Source organism: Haliotis cracherodii, unplaced genomic scaffold, assembly GCF_022045235.1.
Source record: "Haliotis cracherodii isolate W230 unplaced genomic scaffold, xgHalCrac1.p SCAF_24, whole genome shotgun sequence".
NCBI classification, from domain to species: domain Eukaryota; kingdom Metazoa; phylum Mollusca; class Gastropoda; order Lepetellida; family Haliotidae; genus Haliotis; species Haliotis cracherodii.
This window is the reverse complement of record NW_027266280.1, coordinates 3924889-3945643: the sequence shown is the minus strand read 5'-3', so window position 1 is coordinate 3945643 and position 20755 is coordinate 3924889. Positions and strand designations below refer to the sequence as shown.

The following is a 20755-nucleotide window of genomic DNA, read 5'->3' as shown; positions in this document are numbered from 1 at the left end:
ATTGTTAATGAACTATTATCGCAGTATATCCTTAGATGTGTGAAAAGCAAGGCATCTGGCCAGTCTTGTTTTAATATATGTTTTTTGTAAATATTGTAATTATATAGGGAATGCATAGGAGCTAAGAAACATTTAGTTAATTTTTAAAGAACAAACTGTATACATCCGTTTCACAAAACCTGAATTACGAGGCCGCTTTACTAGTCTCTGTTTTAAGATGTAATTTATTGACATAAAATATGAATTATTGTCACAACAAACTCGATTTTATATCATACTATTCATTTCACAAATTATATTCTTAAATATCAATAAATAAATTTGTGACACTTATATTTATGATCGAATTCGTGATATCTAAGAAACAGAAGTATGTCACAAATTGTATTTGGTGATATCAATAATGCCATCGAATATGCGATAGCAATGGTTCAGTTTTTGACATCCTAAAATTCCTTTCATATCGAATAAACAAGAAATCTGTTTTGCCTGTGGGACTAGCAGTGTGTGTAGTGGCTTGTTAAGGAGCGTGTCATGTTTATCATACTGATTTTTTTAATCAAGCTAAAAGAATAGTTCTTCAGCAACCCATGCTTTACCCGCTAATTTGGTTGATGCATGTCATCGTGTCCCAAATGCGTAGATCGATGCGCATGATGTAAATCACTGGATTGTCTGGTCAAGACTCGATTATTTACAGACCGCCTTCATATAGCGGGAATATTGCTGAGTGAGGCGTTAAACAAGAACAAACAAGCAAACAAACAAACAAACAAATAATCGTATCAATAAAATTGAATGAGTCATAGACGTGGCAGACACTATTGTTGACTTTTAGTTTATAAACTGCGGTATATAAGGTGATTGTTTTCATAAACCTAAAAGTGGATGATTGATATCACAAACTCGACTTTTAGATATATAAATAAATACGTTTCGAAACTGTGATGTCTCAAAATGATTTACTGATAAAAGATATCGAATTTGTGAACTCGAAAACAAATTATGTGATATCTAATAATACATAGGTTTTATTAATATCTTAATGTCGATTTTTGTTTTGGGATATAAATAAATGAATTATTGACATCATAAATAGGGAATAAAATGTTCAATATTAAAACAGTAACTAGAAAAGGTGCCTCATACAAAATGCAAAGGGATGACAAAGGTATGAATTGCATTTCTCGATGGCCCGTCTTTTGGTGTTTGTGAATTAAGGCAGACATTCAAAATTCCATCCCATCAAAGGCAATGATATACGAAAACACATGGAGATTACATTTTACTGGAACAGGCAGTGGCCTAGAATTACAAAAACAATGGAACCTTGTTAAAACGTGCATAATAAGCCTGTAGTCATAGTTACCGGAGGGAGATTGGACGTGTCGACTGTGTACACCTCCCCGAGCTGTGTGATGATGCTGATGAGGAGGCTGCCGATGTTGGAGCTGTCGGGGGTCGTGCCGATGAACCTGCAGACAATTACAACGGAAGGATTATATGGAACTAGATCTGCCAACAAATTCCGTATGAACCTGGATTTATCATGAGACTGTGCAGCTTATCCTCACTCGTAGGGGTGGTCAGGTAGCCTAGTGGTTTAAGCGTTCGCTCGTCACGCCGAAAATCCGGGTTCGATTCCCGACATGGGTACAATGTGTGAAGCCCATTTCTGGTGCCCCCCACCGTGATATTGCTGGAATATTGCTAAAACGGCGTAAAACCATACTCACTCACTCACTCACTTACTCACTCACTCACTCGTTAAAGACAAGCCAGTGGTCTTGGTGTCGAGCGTCTGCCCGGAGAGCGGAGGTCGGTGTTCAACCTATGGCGGCGTCATACAAAAAGATTGTACTTGTAGCATGTAGGGTCTCCGCATTAATGGGCTAAAACAAGGACTGGTCGGCTCGGAGTCAGTATACTGTATCTGAGTGGGATATCCATGTTAAACTGCGGCATGGTATCTCTTTTAGCGAGCACAAAAAAGTGGCTAGTAGCAGGCAGGCACGCACGCACGCACGCACGCACGCACGAACGCACACACACACACACACACACACCGCGTCGCGTCGCGTCGCGTCACGTGGACCCTGGCCGAAGATTTACCGCTCATTCTTACTGTAAAGACACGTTCGTTCTCGAGTCAATCAGATGTTACCTTTCTAAAATGATGCAGTTTCATTTCTTTTCCACCTCAATTTCGGAAAATTCGATTTAAACAACAGAAAACACATTCAGAATACATTCTCTTTGAACGGCAATCCTTTTGGGCGTAGAAGCGCAAGCCGACAGGAGATCTATAGTCAACAATATAATAGCACGGCCTTTATTATTCACACCCAGTACTGGTCGTTTCATTTCATTTGAGATACACAAATCAATGTACTGATTGGCTGATCAGAAAGTTCACGCAGAGAGGTACAGCGCCGGAGCAAACGATTTTACTTCAATGAGATGGGATATTACTCTATATACCTTCAAAATATTTAAATATAAAGCAAATTCCTAAAGTAAATGATCACATTTCCTCCTGAACTGTGTCATACCGTGAGTGAGTGAGTGAGAGAGAGAGAGAGTGGGTGAGTGAGTGAGTGAGTAAGAGAGAGAGAGAGAGAGTGAGTGAGTGAGTGAGTGAGTCAGTGAGTGAGTCAGTGACTGAGTCAGTCAGTCAGGTGGGACAGTATTTCAGTCATACCACGACATGTCTGATTGATATCAGAGGGCGGCCAGAGACACATGTCGTGTTTTCACCAGCAAGAGTATGATGGGGGTTCGGCTCTAGCATTTGAACCCATGATTAGAGAATGCTGACAGCTAAGGGGCGCAACTCTGCACGATGAGTTATGTCCCTTGTAGTATTATACAGCTTGATTGCGTGAACTAGGCTTCATGGTATATGATCGACGGTGCTTGTGTGAATATTGGTGCACGGTTTGTCTTCCAGTGTCTCAGTGGCTATTACCTGGTAATGATTGCAGCTTTAGACTTGAGTGTATCCCAAGCAGAGGTGGCTGCTGTGGCCATGATGGAGGTTTTGCCGCTCCCGGAGGTGCCGTGGAGGATGAAGGGTTGTCGACTGGAACCAACCAGGTAACTTCGGATTTCCTAAAATACAAGGAAACCTCGTTAACTCGAAATCCACGGGATCCTCAAAACTATATATCCATAGTTCCAGACAAGGGATATAGTTGGAGTCAATAGACGATACCGGCAGCGTGTGTGTTTTTATTCTAAAACGCCCCACACTTCTCCTGACATTGTCTTTCCAAATTATGTGTGTGTGTCCTTTCCTAAAAGGCTCCTGGCACTGTCTCCATAACTAACTCACCTGAAGTGTGTGTTTCCTTTCCTGGAAGGCTCCTGGCTCTGTCTCCCTAACTAACTCACCTGAAGCGTATGTATCCTTTCCTGGAAGGCTCCTGACACTGTCTCCCTATCTAACTCACCTGAAGCGTATGTGTCCTGCCCTGGAACGCCCGACACTTCTCCTGGCAGAACACCGTGTGCTGCACGACCTCGTCGAACACCGGGCTGCTGCGGTAGGTGTCCTGCCTGGTCTGGATGGCCTGGCTGATCATGGTGGACACCTTGTACCGGAAGTCTTCACACAGCCGGTCGATGTACTCTCCGTGCTCCCTCACCGCGCCGGGGTCAATACCTGCACACCCGGGGTGACAACAGACACAATATTACATCCAAAAAACAGCTAGATAACGAGAACTGTAGTGGCCATGTCATATGTAACAGCCCAGTAACTGGACACAAACGCTATGCTTCCTTAGAAAACGCATTGCGAGGAATATAGATACAGTGTCATAGCGTACATTTCTTTACACCCGGATAAACAGAACATTGATATATGTTATAATCCTGTACACCCTGATGTACAGAACAGATAAATATGCGATTAGTTGTGTCTTCACATTCTCAAATAACCGGATAGACAGAAAATGGAGACTTTTCATTCATGTACACCCGATTGCGCGAAATTGTCACTGAACAGCTCATATTTCCGGACATGGAAATGGCATACTTTGCAATCCTATTCAGCAAGATACCCCTAGGTTATAGGAAATTGAGACTAAAAACTTCTACACACCCAGATTGCAAGAATTGTGTAAGTTCCTTAATGGGATGTCCTCAGATCTTGGTTTAGCATAGCGAGAACTAAGATCTGTTTTTAATGAGATTGGTATAGACTATATGTAGAAGGGCCGTATAGGGAGTTTCAAAGTTTGAAAGTTTTGCGAAACGAAGTAAAGCTCATGTTTGCCAAAGCAGTAATATGAAATATGCGATTATATCTGTGGCAATGGCTCGTGTGCATCAGGGATGGCGATATTGTGAGACAAACAAAATGATATGCGGGAAGCTGCACTTCTGGGTGACATCTAGGAGAATCCTTTTCAAACATTCCTCCTATGGGTAAAGACCTCCCTACCATACACCGCGATAACTAAATGTTTTATGCAAAAACAATGGGTTACAGTAAAAGTTGGTGGAGACGAATTAGCATAATCCATTTCAAACATTCCTCCTATGGGTAAAGTGAGTGAGTGAGTGAGTGAGGATGGTTTTACGCCGCTTTTAGCAATATTCCAGCAATACCACGGCGGGGGACACCAGCAATGGGCTTCACACATTGTACCCATGTCGGGAATCGAATCCGGCTATGGGTAAAGACTTCTATACCAAGATTCACAAGAACAAATTTACTTTATCGACAGTGACATGGTACACTTCGTTGCAGTAGTATTTTCCCTGGTATTCAGTGTGTAAGACTCCGTGTAACGAGGTTGTTTACCGTTAGGATGCCACGTGATGTTGTAGGAGAGGATGTTCTGCTCCGGCAGGTGCTGGGCTAGAGTTCTCTCCCTTAGCTGGGCGAGACGTTGTCGTGATTCCCGGTCACGTTCCTCTGGGCCGAGACACTCTGTAATATGCGCAGGACGGGTTCAACGCGTCTTTCAAAAATATTTCATCCTTACATGTTAGAGGAAATCATTAACAGATGAAGATCGTAGATGTCCTGGTGAAACTTACTGGCGCAGAGTGGTGCTTACATTACCAAGGATCACACTAGGACTAAATGTGGGGTTCAACGACTTGTAACATGGTGAACTTAGCAACAGTTCTTTCCATGATTAGATAGGATATAGTCTACCTTGTATAAAGAATATCCAAATAGACATGTAGAGACTCAATCTCATTAAAATCAGATCTTAGTTTTCGCTACCGCTAAACAAAGATCTGAGGACATCCCATTACGGGTCACGTCAGAACGACCTTTCGCGAATTTTGACCGACCTATGAAATGACTGACAAGAAAATCGGCATTAGCCAATCAGAGGGCAGCTTTCTCGAGCTTTACGAAACTAGTTTCAAACTGGCGACTACGCTTCGAAACATATTCTGATGTATTCTCGCTTAAAAAAATTAATACTGACAAGAAAAACATTCTGGAATGGCTTATAGATGGCCTAGATTGTATGGATATAATCATAAATCCCGTAACTGTCGTTCGGAATACCCCCTGTTAAATATTTCGCGGTTGCATGATTAGAAAACACATTCCGACAGTCACTTTCATGATCTGGTAAGCGACGCTCTGATTGGTTGGATGAAAGGTCGTTCTGATGTGACCCTTAATGGGATGTCCTCAGATCTTTGTTTAGCATAGCGAGAACTAAGATCTGATTTTAATGAGATTGGTATAGACTACATGTAGAAGGGCCGTATAGGGAGTTTCAAAGCTTTAAAGTTTTGCGAAACGAAGTAAAGCTCATGTTTGCCATAGCAGTAATATGAAATATGCGATTATATCTGTGTATTAATGGCAATGGGTGGTGTGTCTCAGGGATGGCGATATTGTGAGACAAACAACATGATATGCGGGAAGCTGCACTTCTGGGTGACATCTAGGAGAATCCTTTTCAACATTCCTCCTAGGGGCAATCTCATTAAAATCAGATCTTAGTTCTCGCTATTGCTAAACAAAGATCTGAGGACATCCCATTACGGGTCACGTCAGACCGATCTTGCGCGAATTTTGACCGACCAATGGAAGGACTGACAAGAAGTAGACAGTAGCCAATCAGAAGGCAGCTTTCTCGTGCTTTACGGCACTAAATTCAAATTGGCGACTACGCTTCGAAACATATTTTGACAAATTCTCGATTAAAAATTTGAAATTCATGATCTGGTAAGCGACGCCTTGATTGGTAGGATGAAAGGTCGTTTTGACGTGACCCCTAATTTGATGTCCTCAGATCGTTGTTTAGCAGCAGCGAGAACTAAGATCTGATTTTAATGAGATTATCCTATGGGTAAAGACCCCCCTACCAAGATTCACAAAAAGAACAAATGTACTTTATCGACAGTGACATGGTAAACGTCGTTGCACTAGTAGATGGGAATGGCTGGTGTGTACCAGGGATGACGATAGTGTGAGACAAACAACATGACATGCAGGGAGCTGCACCTGTAGAGCTGACATCAGAGAGAGTGTTTGAATCAGCCCACCTTTGTATCTGCTGAGCAGGTAGCTGGTCTCCTGACTGTCGATGTCCTGTATTTTTCTGTCAAACCAGATGCACTGGCTCGACGCCTCCATGTTGGAGTTCATCGCTCGACAAATCTCCGACTCCGTCACTGGTGAAGAAAAGCGGGTATTAACTTTGCATTTAGTTTGTCTTAGCTGTGCGTTAGATAAGGTACATGTTTCTTTGTTGTTTAACGCCGCACTCAGCAATATTCCAGCTGTATGACGGCGGTCTGTAAATAATCGAGTCTGGACCAGACAATTCAGTGATTGACATCATGAGCATTGATTCCCCCAGTTGGGATCGATGACATGCATCAACCAAGTCAGCGAGCCTGACCACCCTATCCCGTTAGTCGCCTCTTACGACAAGCATAGATGCCTTTTACGGCAAGTATGGGTTGCTGAAGACCTATTCTACCTCTGATCTTCACGGGTCAGATAAGGAACATGGTTTGATAAGGTACTAATAAGGAAACCTCACAAAGTAGGACTCTGAGGGTAGAGCAAAATGGACTGAAGTACATTGTATCTGTCTCAAAATCCGGACCGGACTCAAGTAACCGATTTCAAAGGCAATATGCCACAAAGTTGGTATTTGGTTACCTTTTCTCAGCAAGGATATTAAGAAGCGAGTTACCTCCCTTGATCGGGTTCTCGGGTCCATTTAAACCCGACCTGTGCTCGAGTACTGGAGTACCCTGCTAATCGATGATAAAGTCTAAAACATCTTTATCGACTACATGCAGTGTTCAGCTCATATGGTACTACTAGGGCTAGGACGAGTCCAAGTTTACTACCCGTGTACCCACACCCCTATTACCCGAAACTACCCGGGTACCCGCTGTTGGTACAAAATGTCCGATTGGGAATAGTTTGACAGTAGCTCTGGCAGAATGTATTTAGATACACGTATCAAACGATGTGGTCATGCATACACTGAAGTTGACTGACGTTTTAGCTTTGTTCAAACATATATAAGTCAGAAGGAACGTGTTCATAGTCATGAAGTAATGTGAACGTTAGAGACTTAAAATTGTCGTGTAACCGTGTAGTTATATAGTGAATTTTTGTCATGAAACAATATATCACGTGACTAACCACGGGTCCGGGTAGTCCTGTGGGTACCCGGGTCCTACTAAGTACCTACCCGACCCGAGTACCCGAGTTACCCGTCCCAGCCCAAAACCTGTTTGTCTTTGGTTGTATTGTGTGTCTATGGATCTGTACCTCGAAGGTTAGGTCAGCCACGTCCGACATATTATGACTTTGTCATAGATTGGTCAATATTGAAGAATTGAAGCATTTGGAGCATTCGAAACCAGTTGTTTTCGTTTCGAGCAAACGCTTTAACCATGAACACCTCCTACTGTGACGAATAACAACATCTCGGGAGACAGTTGTATTGAAACACGCTGTACCTGACTCCGCGTAACGCTGAGCTCTATCTGCGTCCAAGGTGTGTTCGGCTGCATCCGCCAGCGCCGACTGCATCACCGTGTTCTGATGGGACCATTCAGACTTGGCGCTGTTCTTACGGCTCTGATCATTGGCTCGGAAGTCTGGAAGCATGGAACTGATTGGCTGCAGGACATAGATGGGCGGAACCTTGTTCTCATCCTTCTCGAACCATCTATTTGGTAAAATATAATATTTAATTCTTGATAAGAGAAATGATTTCAACTTTCCAATAGTCAACTTTCCCTTTATGTTGTGCAATATTCCTGCACCATCAGTCTTTGGAGTCTACACTACACAACTTGTGAGGAATAATCAAGCATGCGTAGTTCGATTCTTTGTAAAAAAATGTTTGATCAAGGTTACCTTGTAACATTCAAAGCCTCAGGAAAGCATTCACAGTTACGTTTTATAGTAGACATGTGGAGGACATTTCCAAATTTGACGCATCGGTAATAAAAATGATGTCCGATGCAATTTCCTGTTTTGACTTGTACCATACATTATCGTGTTTTCCCAGGTGTATACTTGACTTGCCTTTGCATGTGTTTGTGACGGGTACCAAGCGTGGGGCAGCCTACGCTCGCATTTTCGCTAACACCTGGTGTCATCACTATTTGATAGGAATTCATGGACACATACTTATGATATAGCAGGAATCTTACAATCGACTCAATCGATTTCTTGTGAATATGGAAATGGTTTCGTCGCTCTTATGTCAGAAAATCACAATTATCGGTATTGAAAAGGAGACGAAATTAACAATGTCTACAAAGAGAATTGATTAATAATCAATGTGTCTACAAGGGCCACAGAGTGGAGCATATTGACACCGGCATGATAGTCCTGAAAAACAATGACTCGTGTCTGGTAAAGGCATGATCGCTCCTCCGTGGTTTGTTGGTTTGTTGTTTAACGCCACACTCAGCAATATTCCAGCTATATGACGGCGGTCTGTAAATAATCGAGTCTGGGCCAGACAATCCAGTGATTAATATCATGAGCATCGATCCACGCAATTGGGATCGATGACATGCATCAACCAAGTCAGTGAGCCTGACAACCCGATCCCGTTAGTCGCCTTTTACGACAAGCATAGCCGCCTTTTACGGCAAGCATGGGTTGCTGAAGACCTATTCTACCCGGATCTACACGGGCCTCCTCCGTGGTACACCAAGTGTCAACAGTGTGGCCAGCAAGCGGCTGGTGCTTTTCTTTTTTCGACAGGTGTATGTGTCAGGTTAACAGGTTTTGATGTGTATGGTGGGCGTAAGGTGACGTTTAAATGTACAATGAATTTAGAATTCTTTAGTGTTATACTCCTGTAACGCGTGTACTCTGCGTGCAGTGTAGGGAGCCCTCACCTCTTCAGTAAGGACACGGCCTCTTCGGTTGGAACCTTCGCCAGGAGCTTCTCGAACTCAGTAGCTTCTATCTCCCTCGGGATGTTGCGGTAGCCATATTTGTGGGACAGGAACGTCTGTAAAAGATCACATAATAATAGCAATAATAACGTGTGTACAGTAAACTACGTTTATAACGAACACGCTTATAACGAACTGACGGATATTACGAACTTATTTTTTGGCCCCGGCCATTTGCTGTATAGACGTTGTATATATGCATATAACAAACTACGGTTATAACGAACTAAAACTAGTGGTCCATTTGAGTTCGTTATAACCGTAGTTTACTGTACTTATATTGCACTAGCCTCCATACCCAAGATGTATGCTGAAAGCGCGAACATTTTTACCCGATCAATGGATCAGTGTGCACTGGATATTCATTCTCAGCTCCCTGCGGAGTATACAACACAAGCTAGAAGGTTAACAATCACATTACCTCATCCTAATGGGTACCCATTCACTGCCAGGTAGATAGAGGCATATTATCAACAAAGTGTCTTGCCTAAGGTGGCACCGCATGTGTTACAGGGGCAGGACCGAAGCCCTAGGAACTCTCGAGGGTTTAGCTGCCGAACATGGTCACACAAACAAGGAGTATCCGGGACCAACGTTGCTAAACTTCACCTAATTTGAGACCGGTGCGTTGTGCACGGGGCCGCGTCCCGCCCCGGGTTCATCGAACTTACCGACAAGGTAATATTTGTAGAAACATTGATATTGGATTTGATGAATATAATAACACACACTCCCCAAAATGGTAATTCGGTCTTCCGAAATTCCTTACTTAGTTTCACAGTATTCTAGTATTACGAAATGGTCAACAGCAAGTTGTCAACACAAGATATATGTAAAATCAGGACAATAACGAACTTAATAACGGTGAGATAACATGAAATACAGATTACTGCAGGTATGTAGCGTCGTGCATCTAACAGTGAGTGTGGGGTTGCTTGTAGTAGTCCGGAAAACTACTAGCATAATAGTTGCGAACTGTTGCCCACTGAGACACCATGCCTCGGTTTAACATGGATACCCCAATCAGATTTTGAGCTGACTAGTCCTTGTTTTGTCCCCTTAATACCGAGCGCAATGCAGGATAACAACAAGTACCATCTTTTAACGCCTTTTGATATGACGCGGCCGAGCCCCAAACCTTCCGCTCTCCGGGCGGACGCTCTGCCACTAGACTAGGCAGAGAAACAAACAAGTACCATCTTCCGGATGAGAACAAAATAACAGAATCAAACACGGACCATGTGCGGGTGCACTAGCTACTTGGCTACTCTAGACGCCGTGACTGCCATACAGCTGTACACACTTACAACAAAACACGGCCCCGTGGACAGCTTCCTGCACAGGTCGACTTCTCTCAGACAGAGCTCTGGCCCCATGTGGTCGTCCGTGGCCTCATCCCTCACCCCCCATCTCATGTCCACCACCTGGAACTCGTACCCCTGCTGTTGGCACATCTCCTTCAGAACCGGGTACACCCGCTCCATCAGGGCATTCCGCTCGTGCCGGGTGTCTAAGGGGTGGAAACATTTTATATGGAAATATTTTATTGTTGAACAATGATTGTAACAGTGTTATATTGTTTCTGCTGAGATTCGGTAGACGCTTATTGAATTGTGTTTTGACAGTGATTAGTTGTCAGGAATAAAGTACTATTTAATGTAAGCAGTCGTCAGGAAGTAACTATATTTAGATGCTGGTGTAATATGTAAACTTGCGGAATACCATGGAATGTGATTATGTTATAGTGTATGTTATAGACACATGGAGAATAGCCTATGTTGTGAGGACACTTTGTGGAACTTTGCAGCAGCTAGTTAGACGGTATATAAGGGGACAAGAGCATCTCTCACATCTCTCACGCATTTTATCACTTCAAAACCAGCTTTCCTGTGAGGATCACTCATCACCCCTGATTCCCTGCCTAAGCCCATCTCGGAAGTTTGAGTGAATGTACTATTATCACTGACTTTTGCTATTACCACTGTTATTGTATTTGATACTGACCACTGCCATCATATTATATATTGCCATTGAATATTGTACTGCCGCTCTATGGTATACTGCCATTGTAATTACTGTGCAGTAATTTGTATTGATTTGTAAACCTATTGAATTTTGGAATACCATTTGTTGGTTGGATGTTGGTTTCGCACTAAATTCTTTTACGTACAGATTTCTGGGTTAATATACCGTTTCAATTTGGGAATCCGCACGTAACAATATATAGCAAGGTTAGGGCATACCACACGAAGTTGTCAAAGAACAGCTCAGGAATATCTATCCTATCCTTGACTACCGGGGTGTTTTGTTTCTATTCTATTTCGATAAATATCCGCGACACATACGCGCCCATATATTCGTGTCGGAAGTGACGTCAAAAAACTGGATCAGCATTATTTATTCCATCCTCGATTATCCAGTGTCTTTTATCTCCATGTTATCATCATAAACACCCTGTGCCCAACTGCCACCACAACTTCGTTTCGGATGTGACGTCACACCTCCATCGCTCCTGTCTTTTATGTAGCAGATGTATACATATGTTCTGTCTATTATCAAATAGCGAAAACAGTAGGATATGTGATACACTTGATGTTCGATGTACTACTGATCCTGATTCGTACACTGAATGTCTACTTTACAGACGGAGGCGAGGGTTGCCCAATCGTCGAGGCCGGCAATTCGCTGTGCAGAGTTGCGTCCCTTAGGTGTTCACGAAACTTATGATCGAGGGTTCGAATCCTGGTTCGCCCCGATTATGTTTCTAGGTTTGTCAGCACCATTCCCGGGCTCGTGGGTTTCACTGAAGTGGTAAACGTCTGAGACCTGCATCACTTCGGGCTTTCCTCCCACATTAAGGTGACACGCCGCGATATATCGTGATCTCCAATGTGATCATAAGTTACTTGTAAATGTGTCAGAGCGGACCTACCTGTTAATGTGTTAGAGTGGACCTACCTATAAATGCGTTAGAGTGGACCTACCTGTAAATGTGTTAGAGTGGACCTACCTGTTAATGTGTTAGAGTGGACCTACCTGTTAATGTGTTAGAGTGGACCTACCTGTTAATGTGTTAGAGTGGACCTACCTGTTAATGTGTTAGAGTGGACCTACCTGTATATGTGTTAGAGTGGACCTACCTGTATATGTGTTAGAGTGGACCTACCTGTTAATGTGCTAGAGTGGACCTACCTGTTAATGTGCTAGAGTGGACCTACTTGTTAATGTGTTAGAGTGGACCTACCTGTTAATGTGCTAGAGTGGACCTACCTGTTAATGTGTTAGAGTGGACCTACCTGTATATGTGTTAGAGTGGACCTACCTGTTAATGTGTTAGAGTGGACCTACCTGTTAATGTGTTAGAGTGGACCTACCTATTAATGTGCTAGAGTGGACCTACCTGTTAATGTGTTAGAGTGGACCTACCTGTTAATGTGCTAGAGTGGACCTACCTGTTAATGTGCTAGAGTGGACCTACTTGTTAATGTGTTAGAGTGGACCTACCTGTTAATGTGTTAGAGTGGACCTACCTGTTAATGTGTTAGAGTGGACCTACCTGTTAATGTGTTAGAGTGGACCTACCTGTTAATGTGCTAGAGTGGACCTACCTGTTAATGTGCTAGAGTGGACCTACCTCTATATGTGTTAGAGTGGACCTACCTGTTAATGTGCTAGAGTGGACCTACCTGTTAATGTGTTAGAGTGGACCTACCTATTAATGTGCTAGAGTGGACCTACCTGTTAATGTGTTAGAGTGGACCTACCTGTTAATGTGTTAGAGTGGACCTACCTGTTAATGTGTTAGAGTGGACCTACCTGTTAATGTGTTAGAGTGGACATACCTGTAAATGTGCTAGAGTGGACCTACCTGTAAATGTGTTAGAGTGGACCTACCTGTTAATGTGTTAGAGTGGACCTACCTGTAAATGTGCTAGAGTGGACCTACCTGTAAATGTGCTAGAGTGTACCTACCTGTAAATGGGTTAGAGTGGACCTACCTGTTAATGTGCTAGAGTGGACCTACCTGTAAATGTGCTAGAGTGGACCTACCTGTAAATGTGTTAGAGTGGACCTACCTGTTAATGTGTTAGAGTGGACCTACCTGTAAATGGGTTAGAGTGGTCCTACCTGTAAATGTGCTCGAGTGGACCTACCTGTTAATGTGCTAGAGTGGACCTACCTGTAAATATGTTAGAGTGGACCTACCTGTAAATGTGTTAGAGTGGACCTACCTGTTAATGTGCTAGAGTGGACCTACCTGTAAATGGGTTAGAGTGGACCTACCTGTATATGCGTTAGAGTGGACCTACCTGTATATGCGTTAGAGTGGACCTACCTGTAAAGGTGTTAGAGTGGACCTACCTGTAAAGGTGTTAGAATGGACCTACCTGTTAATGAGTTAGAGTGGACCTACCTGTAAAGGTGCTGCTGGTGAAGATGCGGACGATCTTGGCAGTGGAGGGACACTCCAGGGACATGTTCCCCCTCAGCAGGTCCGTCAAGGCCCTCCTGTACAGCGGCAGACAGGTGTAACAGACAGTGTGACTTCACGCAGATTTTAACACTATTCCATCAATATCAGGGCGGGGACACAAAAAAGGGCTCAACCAATGTTACATAATGGGTAATCTAATCACGGGTCTTTGGCAGCTATGGGCCTGAAACAGTTACTATACCTTGAACTCCTATGTGAATAGTCACATGAGAATGAAATCGACATACGGAATGAAACAAGAATGTCGTATCAGCACCATACTCATGCTCGTGGATTTAATCATAGCGGAAGGCGTCAGAGACCTGCATAACTCGGGCTTCGCGCCTAAGAATGCGTCAAGCGGACACGCCGTAAAACAGCTGAAATAGTGTTCAACGCGGCGTTAAACAAAACTCACTCACTCTGATGTGTGATCTCAATTAATGCCAGTTATCTGGAAACATTCCCTTGATTAGTTGTGGATGGACATAACCCGGGGCTATTGCAGAGTCGATATCCAACTTCATTAAAGGTAATAATTTTATGTCCAAATGAAATAGTCGAGTTCAATTTAAAAACATTTTCCCAAATAGATATTTTTTCCTGACTTGGTCTAAGATCGGTCTTTTAAGTATGAGAAGTTTCAGTTTAACCATATGATGAAAACATATTCTCTATAGATTCCGTCTCTACAATTCTTAAAAGGTGACGAAGCCAAACATTGTCAAGAATTAGTCTTTGTGGGAAGGGTTTCATTGCAGGGCTCGAATAATGCAAGTGGTTGTTCCTTGTACTTCGATCACCTCGGCATGTGTCGGAGTACACACACACACACAGGTAATGTACAACGTTATGCAACTTTAATTCATTGTCTCTATTAATGCAACTTTAATTCATTTTCTCTATTAATCGCTAACGCGAACAAAATGTAAACCCCAATAACTCTTTCTTTTCTTTTCTGACTTCAGATTATCTGTACTGCAGATTTAGAAGCACGGTTGCCCAGTTCGGATTTTCAAATTGAAGCTATGTTGGTGTTAAGCGTACTAGATTATCCTGTGTATTATATGTACATTCTATTGGGATAAATACCCTTGACCCATTCGCCACCAGACCCGTGAAGATCCGGGGTAGAATAGGTCTTCAGCAACCCACGCTTGTCGTAAGAGGCGACTGACGGAATCGGGTGGTCAGGTTCGCTGACTTGGTTGATGCATGTTATCGTATCCCAATTGCGTGGATCGATGTTCATGATGTCAATCACTGGATTGTCTGGTCAAGACTCGATTATTTACAGACCGCCGTCATATAGCTGGAATATATGGAATATTGCTGAGTGTGGCGTTAAACAACAAACAAACAAACATTCGCCACCAAAGCTTCGTTTTGGAAGTGGCGTCACCATCTCCCTCTCTCTTATCATTAACTTAGCACGTGATTTTTCTCGTTCGCGAGTGTAACCTGATTGGACAGGACCGCCTCCGTGGTCTAGTGGTAGAGCGTCCGCCCGGAGAGCGGAAGGTGCGGGGTTCGATCCCCGGCCGCGTCATACCAAAAAACGTTAAAAGATGGTACTTGTTGTTACCCTGTATGGCGCTCGGCATTAAGGGGCTAAAACAAGGACTGCTCGGCCCGGAGTCAGTATACTGTGTCTGAGTGGGGTATTCATGTTAAACTGCGGCATAGTTTTCTCAGTGAGCTATCACTATAAATCGGCATCAGTCCGGACTAGTGTACAAGCAGCCACACACACACACGTACATGCACGTCGCTATATAAGTGCAATAATCTTGGACGCGACGTTAACCCTATTTCACCTCACCTCACCTGATTGGACAGCTATATACAGCGACAATCACTGGATTGACTGGCAAGGCCGTCGTCACATAACAAACACAAACACACGCACGCACGCACGCATTCACACATGCACACGTACATTCTTCTAATTTTACAGACAGACACATGTCTCATGTGAAGACAGTTTGTTAATTTTATTTGACACCGCAATGTCAACTGTATGACAGCAGTCAGTAATTAATCGGGTCTGTACCAGACAATCCAGTGACTGACATCATGAACAACGACCCACGCTGTCGGCGTACGAGGACATTAAGTCACCTCTTACCACCAACATTGGGACCTATCTAACCAGAAACCCCCCTGTGACATGAAGGCTTTCTTATGAATTTCATTATTTTATTATTTCAATGCAAAGTTTCAAGGTGTCACATTAAATACAAAAATATTCAGATAAATAAGTAAATAAAACTCGTTCATGACAAGAAAGCTCTGCCAAAATCAGAGTCCAGTGTACGATTCCGACTACATCATAAGCATGTGTTTATGAATAACTGTCAGTTAGTAATGATACCATGTGTTCACGAAAAGGTGAGCGTATCCTGCCCCAGCGGTGACACCGATCACAAACACATGCAAATCCAAGTCAGTTGTACACCTGCAGCCTTGATAAGAATATGGGCCTCTGAGCAGGTGAAAATTAATCCCTGTATATATTTGTGGCGAAGCTTTGAACGCTTGTCTGTCTCACTACGGTGGCCCAATATTTTGATATTTCATTTACTTTTATCGTAACCTTTTCAAATTAACACGATTTGTCAAACAAATATGTCATAAATCATGTATAAAGAAGATATTGAATCGCTGAAAAGTGAAACGAAAATGTCAACAACTAAAATGAAAATACAGAAAACTATTCCCACCGCGGTGAAAACTATGTACACAATGTGACTATATTATCACCGCGCTGGAAATAGTTTTCTGTATTTTCATTTTAGTTTTTGACATTTTCATTTTAGTTTTTGATCTTTTCGTTTTTGTTTTTGGCATTTCCATTTTAGTTTTAGTTTTTGACATTTTCGCTTAAAATTCCAGCGATTCAATAGCTACTTGAAAGTACATTTTCCATGTTTTCGGTTGTTTTTATACATGATTTATCACATATTTGTATGACAAATTGTGTTAATTTGCAACAGGTTACGATAAAAGTAAGTGAAATATCAAAATATTGAAAAACTCCATGTCCCTTATGGGCCACCGTAGTCTCACAGTCCCTGAACCATATTATTTCCTCTTCCACCCATCCCTTACTGTAATGATATAGCCCGAAATGAAGCAAGTCTAGATTTTACACAGATTCAGGTGAACACAGCAGCACTCTGGTTAGACTCTATGGAAAGCGAACAGCTTGGTACGAGGGTCAATAAATATGCCTGTCACTTAAACCTTCAACTGATGGTCGTAGAATGTGATTTTAGTTGATCATAACCCCAGCACGTGCAGCCCCTATTAGTCTCTGAAGCTCCCGTCCCACTGGGGTTCCTTTTCAATTTAATTTTAGTTGCTTGTTTCTATCAAAATTATTATATTTTCTAAGCGATAATCTACTTAGAAGGTCTACTAGTTTCCTTACACCTACGGATATTTCAACACTGACTGTAAACAAACCATATGTGTATATGTAGTACTAATGACCTGCAATGATATTAACTAGGGCTTTTGTAAAACTTGTTTAATGCATGTCATCGTATCCCAATTGCGTAGATCGATGCTCATGATGTGAATCACTGGATTGTCAGGTCCAGACTCGATTATTCACAGACCGCCGTCATATAGCTGGAATATTGCTGAGTGCGGCGTTAAACAACAAACAAACAGCATACCTGATCACAGATAGACATATAGGTATTTTAGGGGGTAGCCCTGTATGCATAAAATAAGTACTTACTGCCTCTGTCTCTGTTTATCAGTGCCCTCTCGTGTGAGAACTGACCCCCCGGGAGTTTCCCGCGGGGCCGGCAGTTGACTGTTAGCACACCCCATGCTGTCACGACCGGTGAGTATGAATATTATATATCATGGTAACACCGTACGATGCACTCCTGGCCTACACGCTCGTCATACAACCATCAGTACGAACACATGCAGGTAGTAATGTCAGCCATGCTTGTTGCGGACGCCATCTTTAATAGACTGTTTACATGTCGAATGATTTACCGTAAATCCTTTTGTTAGTAATACTAATTTACAAACAAATATTATGTGGTGTTTTAGAAAAAAAACCCAGCTGCAATGGGATCCACTTTATTTTGAAACATTTTCCTTTAAAAGATATACGTTCTTTTCAAATATATCATAATCATAACAATTGCTTGTACATTCTGGTGTTGTGTCTGTATAGTTGTGTGTCACGTGATACGACCTATTACGGTAGCAGTTTACCTGTGGCTCCAATCAATCGATGATCCGATGTCGCCTAGCGACAGGTAAACAACAACGCTTACTCGTCGCCAGCGCGTGGTAATTCACTGAGTCGTGTAAATAAGGTCAAAGGTCAATACGTTTCTTTCGTTGAGCGCAGGAAGTATCAAAGTTTGTACTAACAAACACGCCCTGTTAAGAACTTATTAATTCAGGTCGTGATATCATACTAATGTTTAACACGAATGCATGAAAAATTTCACTGGTCTAAGATTCTATATTCACGAATATCCTTTACTCGACTCCAGCAAGGCGGTCTAACTCTCTCACTCACTCAACTAGGATAATCTAACTTGATTCATCAAATCAAACAAAAATTACATCTATAATAATTTTGCAAGATCAACTATTCAAATCTCATTTATCCCAGACCAGTGAAGTTTCGGGTTAGAATAGGTCCTCAGCAAATGCTTGTCTTAAAAGGCGACTATGCATGTCGTAAGAAGGAGGATCGGGTGGTCAGGCACGCTGATTTGGTTGATGCATATCATCGCATCCCAATTGTAGATCGATGCTCGTGATATCAATTAATGGATTGTCTGGTCCAGACTCGATTATTCACAGACCGCCGTCATCGACAAACAACAAACAAACAACTTCATTCAACTCATCGATGATACAAATCGGAGTTAAACAAAGCTTCTGTCTTTTATCAAAGGATTTGGTTTTGGTTTGTTGTTTAACGCCGCACTCAGCAATATTCCAGCTATATGACGGCGGTCTGTAGATAATCGAGTCGGACCAGACAATCCAGTGATTGACAACATGAGCATCGATCCACGCAATTCGGACCAATGACATGCATCAACCAAGTCACCGAGCCTGACCGCCTTTTACGGCAAGCATGGGTTGCTGAAGACCTATTCTACCCCGGATCTTCACGGGCCTTAATCAAAGGAGGTCCGGTAATGTTAATAATGAATCGTGGATCGTGGCTCAAAATATCGATCAAGGTCCAGGTTCGATTGTTTACAGACCACGTCATATAGCTGGAATATTGCTGAGTGCGGCTTTAAACAACGAACAAACCAAACCTTTTCGAGAATGTTGTTGACTTTCTGTAATGCAGAATATCTAAGTAGTCCAGTGTACACGGTATTTAATCGCTGAACGGCAGATCTCTATTACACGCTCCATTGAACAGATTACACCAGAAAAGAAGCAAACGCGTTCGCACGTTAAGAGGGAAGAAAATCGTACTTTTAGTATATAAATGGCTGAATATACCAACTAAATTGTGCACACAAGATGTATATATGCGTAATATACCACCACACCAAAATAATGGTAATACCGATAATTCACTACATTGTTTAATGCGCTAAAATTCAACAATGCTGATGTTTTGATAATATCACAGTCATATTACATTTTTGACAAGTATAATTCATTTAGATAGTTTCTAGGATGTTCACTCGTCTGCATTGATTTAACTTATTCTTATATCTTGAGGGGGCACGGGTGGCCCAGAGTTGCGTCCCTTGGGCACGCCAGAAACCTATGATTGTGGGTTTGAATCCCGGTTCGCCCCGATTATGTTTCTAGGTTTGTCAGCACCATGCCCGTGCTCGTGGGTTTCACCGAAGTGGTAAACGTCTGAGACCTGCATCACTTCGGGCTTTCCTCCCACATTAAGCTGACACGCCGCGATATAACTGGAATACTGTTAAAAGCGGCGTTAAACCAATCTCACTCACTTATATCTTGATTATCCTTAACGCTGAAAGGAGGGGCACCGACAGTTAGTAACAATGTGACCTTGTTGAACGGATTACGCCAAGGGCAATGAACGAATCACACATTTTTCAAATATGTTTGAACGCATTACACCTTTGAGTAATTGCTTTTTGAGATACATTTTTTTTATCGAATTCACTCACATGTGTTCTTGAGAGTGGTTGTCAGGTCTCTCCCCGAGTAGGGATATCTTTAGGGTCTTGATAAGCGATGAGGTTCCACTGTTTATATACTCTCCAAAATATAGGGGATAATCAAATGTAAATGTTATGATCTCTCGTTAGAAGAAAGATCAGATTTGAAAAATGGCTGCCGGAGATAGAACGTTTCCGGAACCAAAACCTAACACCCCAACACACCCGAGACATTCCACGTTGACGATTGAATCGCCGATGATCTCTTATATTTTTTACAGATGAGTCCAGACTTTCTGGATAGGCGTGGACGTGTCTAAGGACGTCCTGACGAAGGTCATGCGAAGGTCAACGTAAGGGAACGTGACTGTTTTGGGGGTCGGGTCTGTAAAGATATGGGGCGGGTTCACTATGACCGCTAGAACATCACTGCATATTGTCCATAGAGTGAGTGAGTGAGTGAGTTGGGTTTAACGCCGCTTTTAACATTATTCCAGTTATATCACGGTGTGTCAGCTTAATGTGGGAGGAAAGCCCGAAGTGATGTAGATCTCAGACTTTACCACTTCGGTGAAACCCACGAGCACGGGTATGGTGCTGACAAAGCTAGAAACATAATCAGGGCGAACTGGGATTCGAATCATAGGTTTCTGGCGTGCCCAAGGGACGCAACTCTGTACAGCGAATCGCGGCGTCTTAG

The 20755-nt window shown here is 42.6% G+C and overlaps 1 protein-coding gene across 1 annotated transcript in view; it reads right to left on the bottom strand.

Moving 5' to 3' along the window:
- The window catches only part of LOC139472275 (NACHT and WD repeat domain-containing protein 2-like), a 36723-nt gene extending 18890 nt beyond the window's left edge, over positions 1–17833 (bottom strand). Inside the window, exons 1-10 of the mRNA XM_071254686.1 lie at positions 17652–17833; positions 13844–13938; positions 10737–10939; positions 9370–9485; positions 7969–8180; positions 6529–6657; positions 4811–4939; positions 3453–3664; positions 2969–3111; positions 1370–1475 (exon numbers count right to left, since the gene is read on the bottom strand). Of these exons, the coding sequence (XP_071110787.1) occupies positions 1370–1475; positions 2969–3111; positions 3453–3664; positions 4811–4939; positions 6529–6657; positions 7969–8180; positions 9370–9485; positions 10737–10939; positions 13844–13938; positions 17652–17746 (1440 nt within the window). The 5' untranslated portion in view covers positions 17747–17833. The remainder of the gene's footprint in view (positions 1–1369; positions 1476–2968; positions 3112–3452; positions 3665–4810; positions 4940–6528; positions 6658–7968; positions 8181–9369; positions 9486–10736; positions 10940–13843; positions 13939–17651) is intronic.
- Between the last annotated feature and the right edge of the window lie 2922 nt (positions 17834–20755).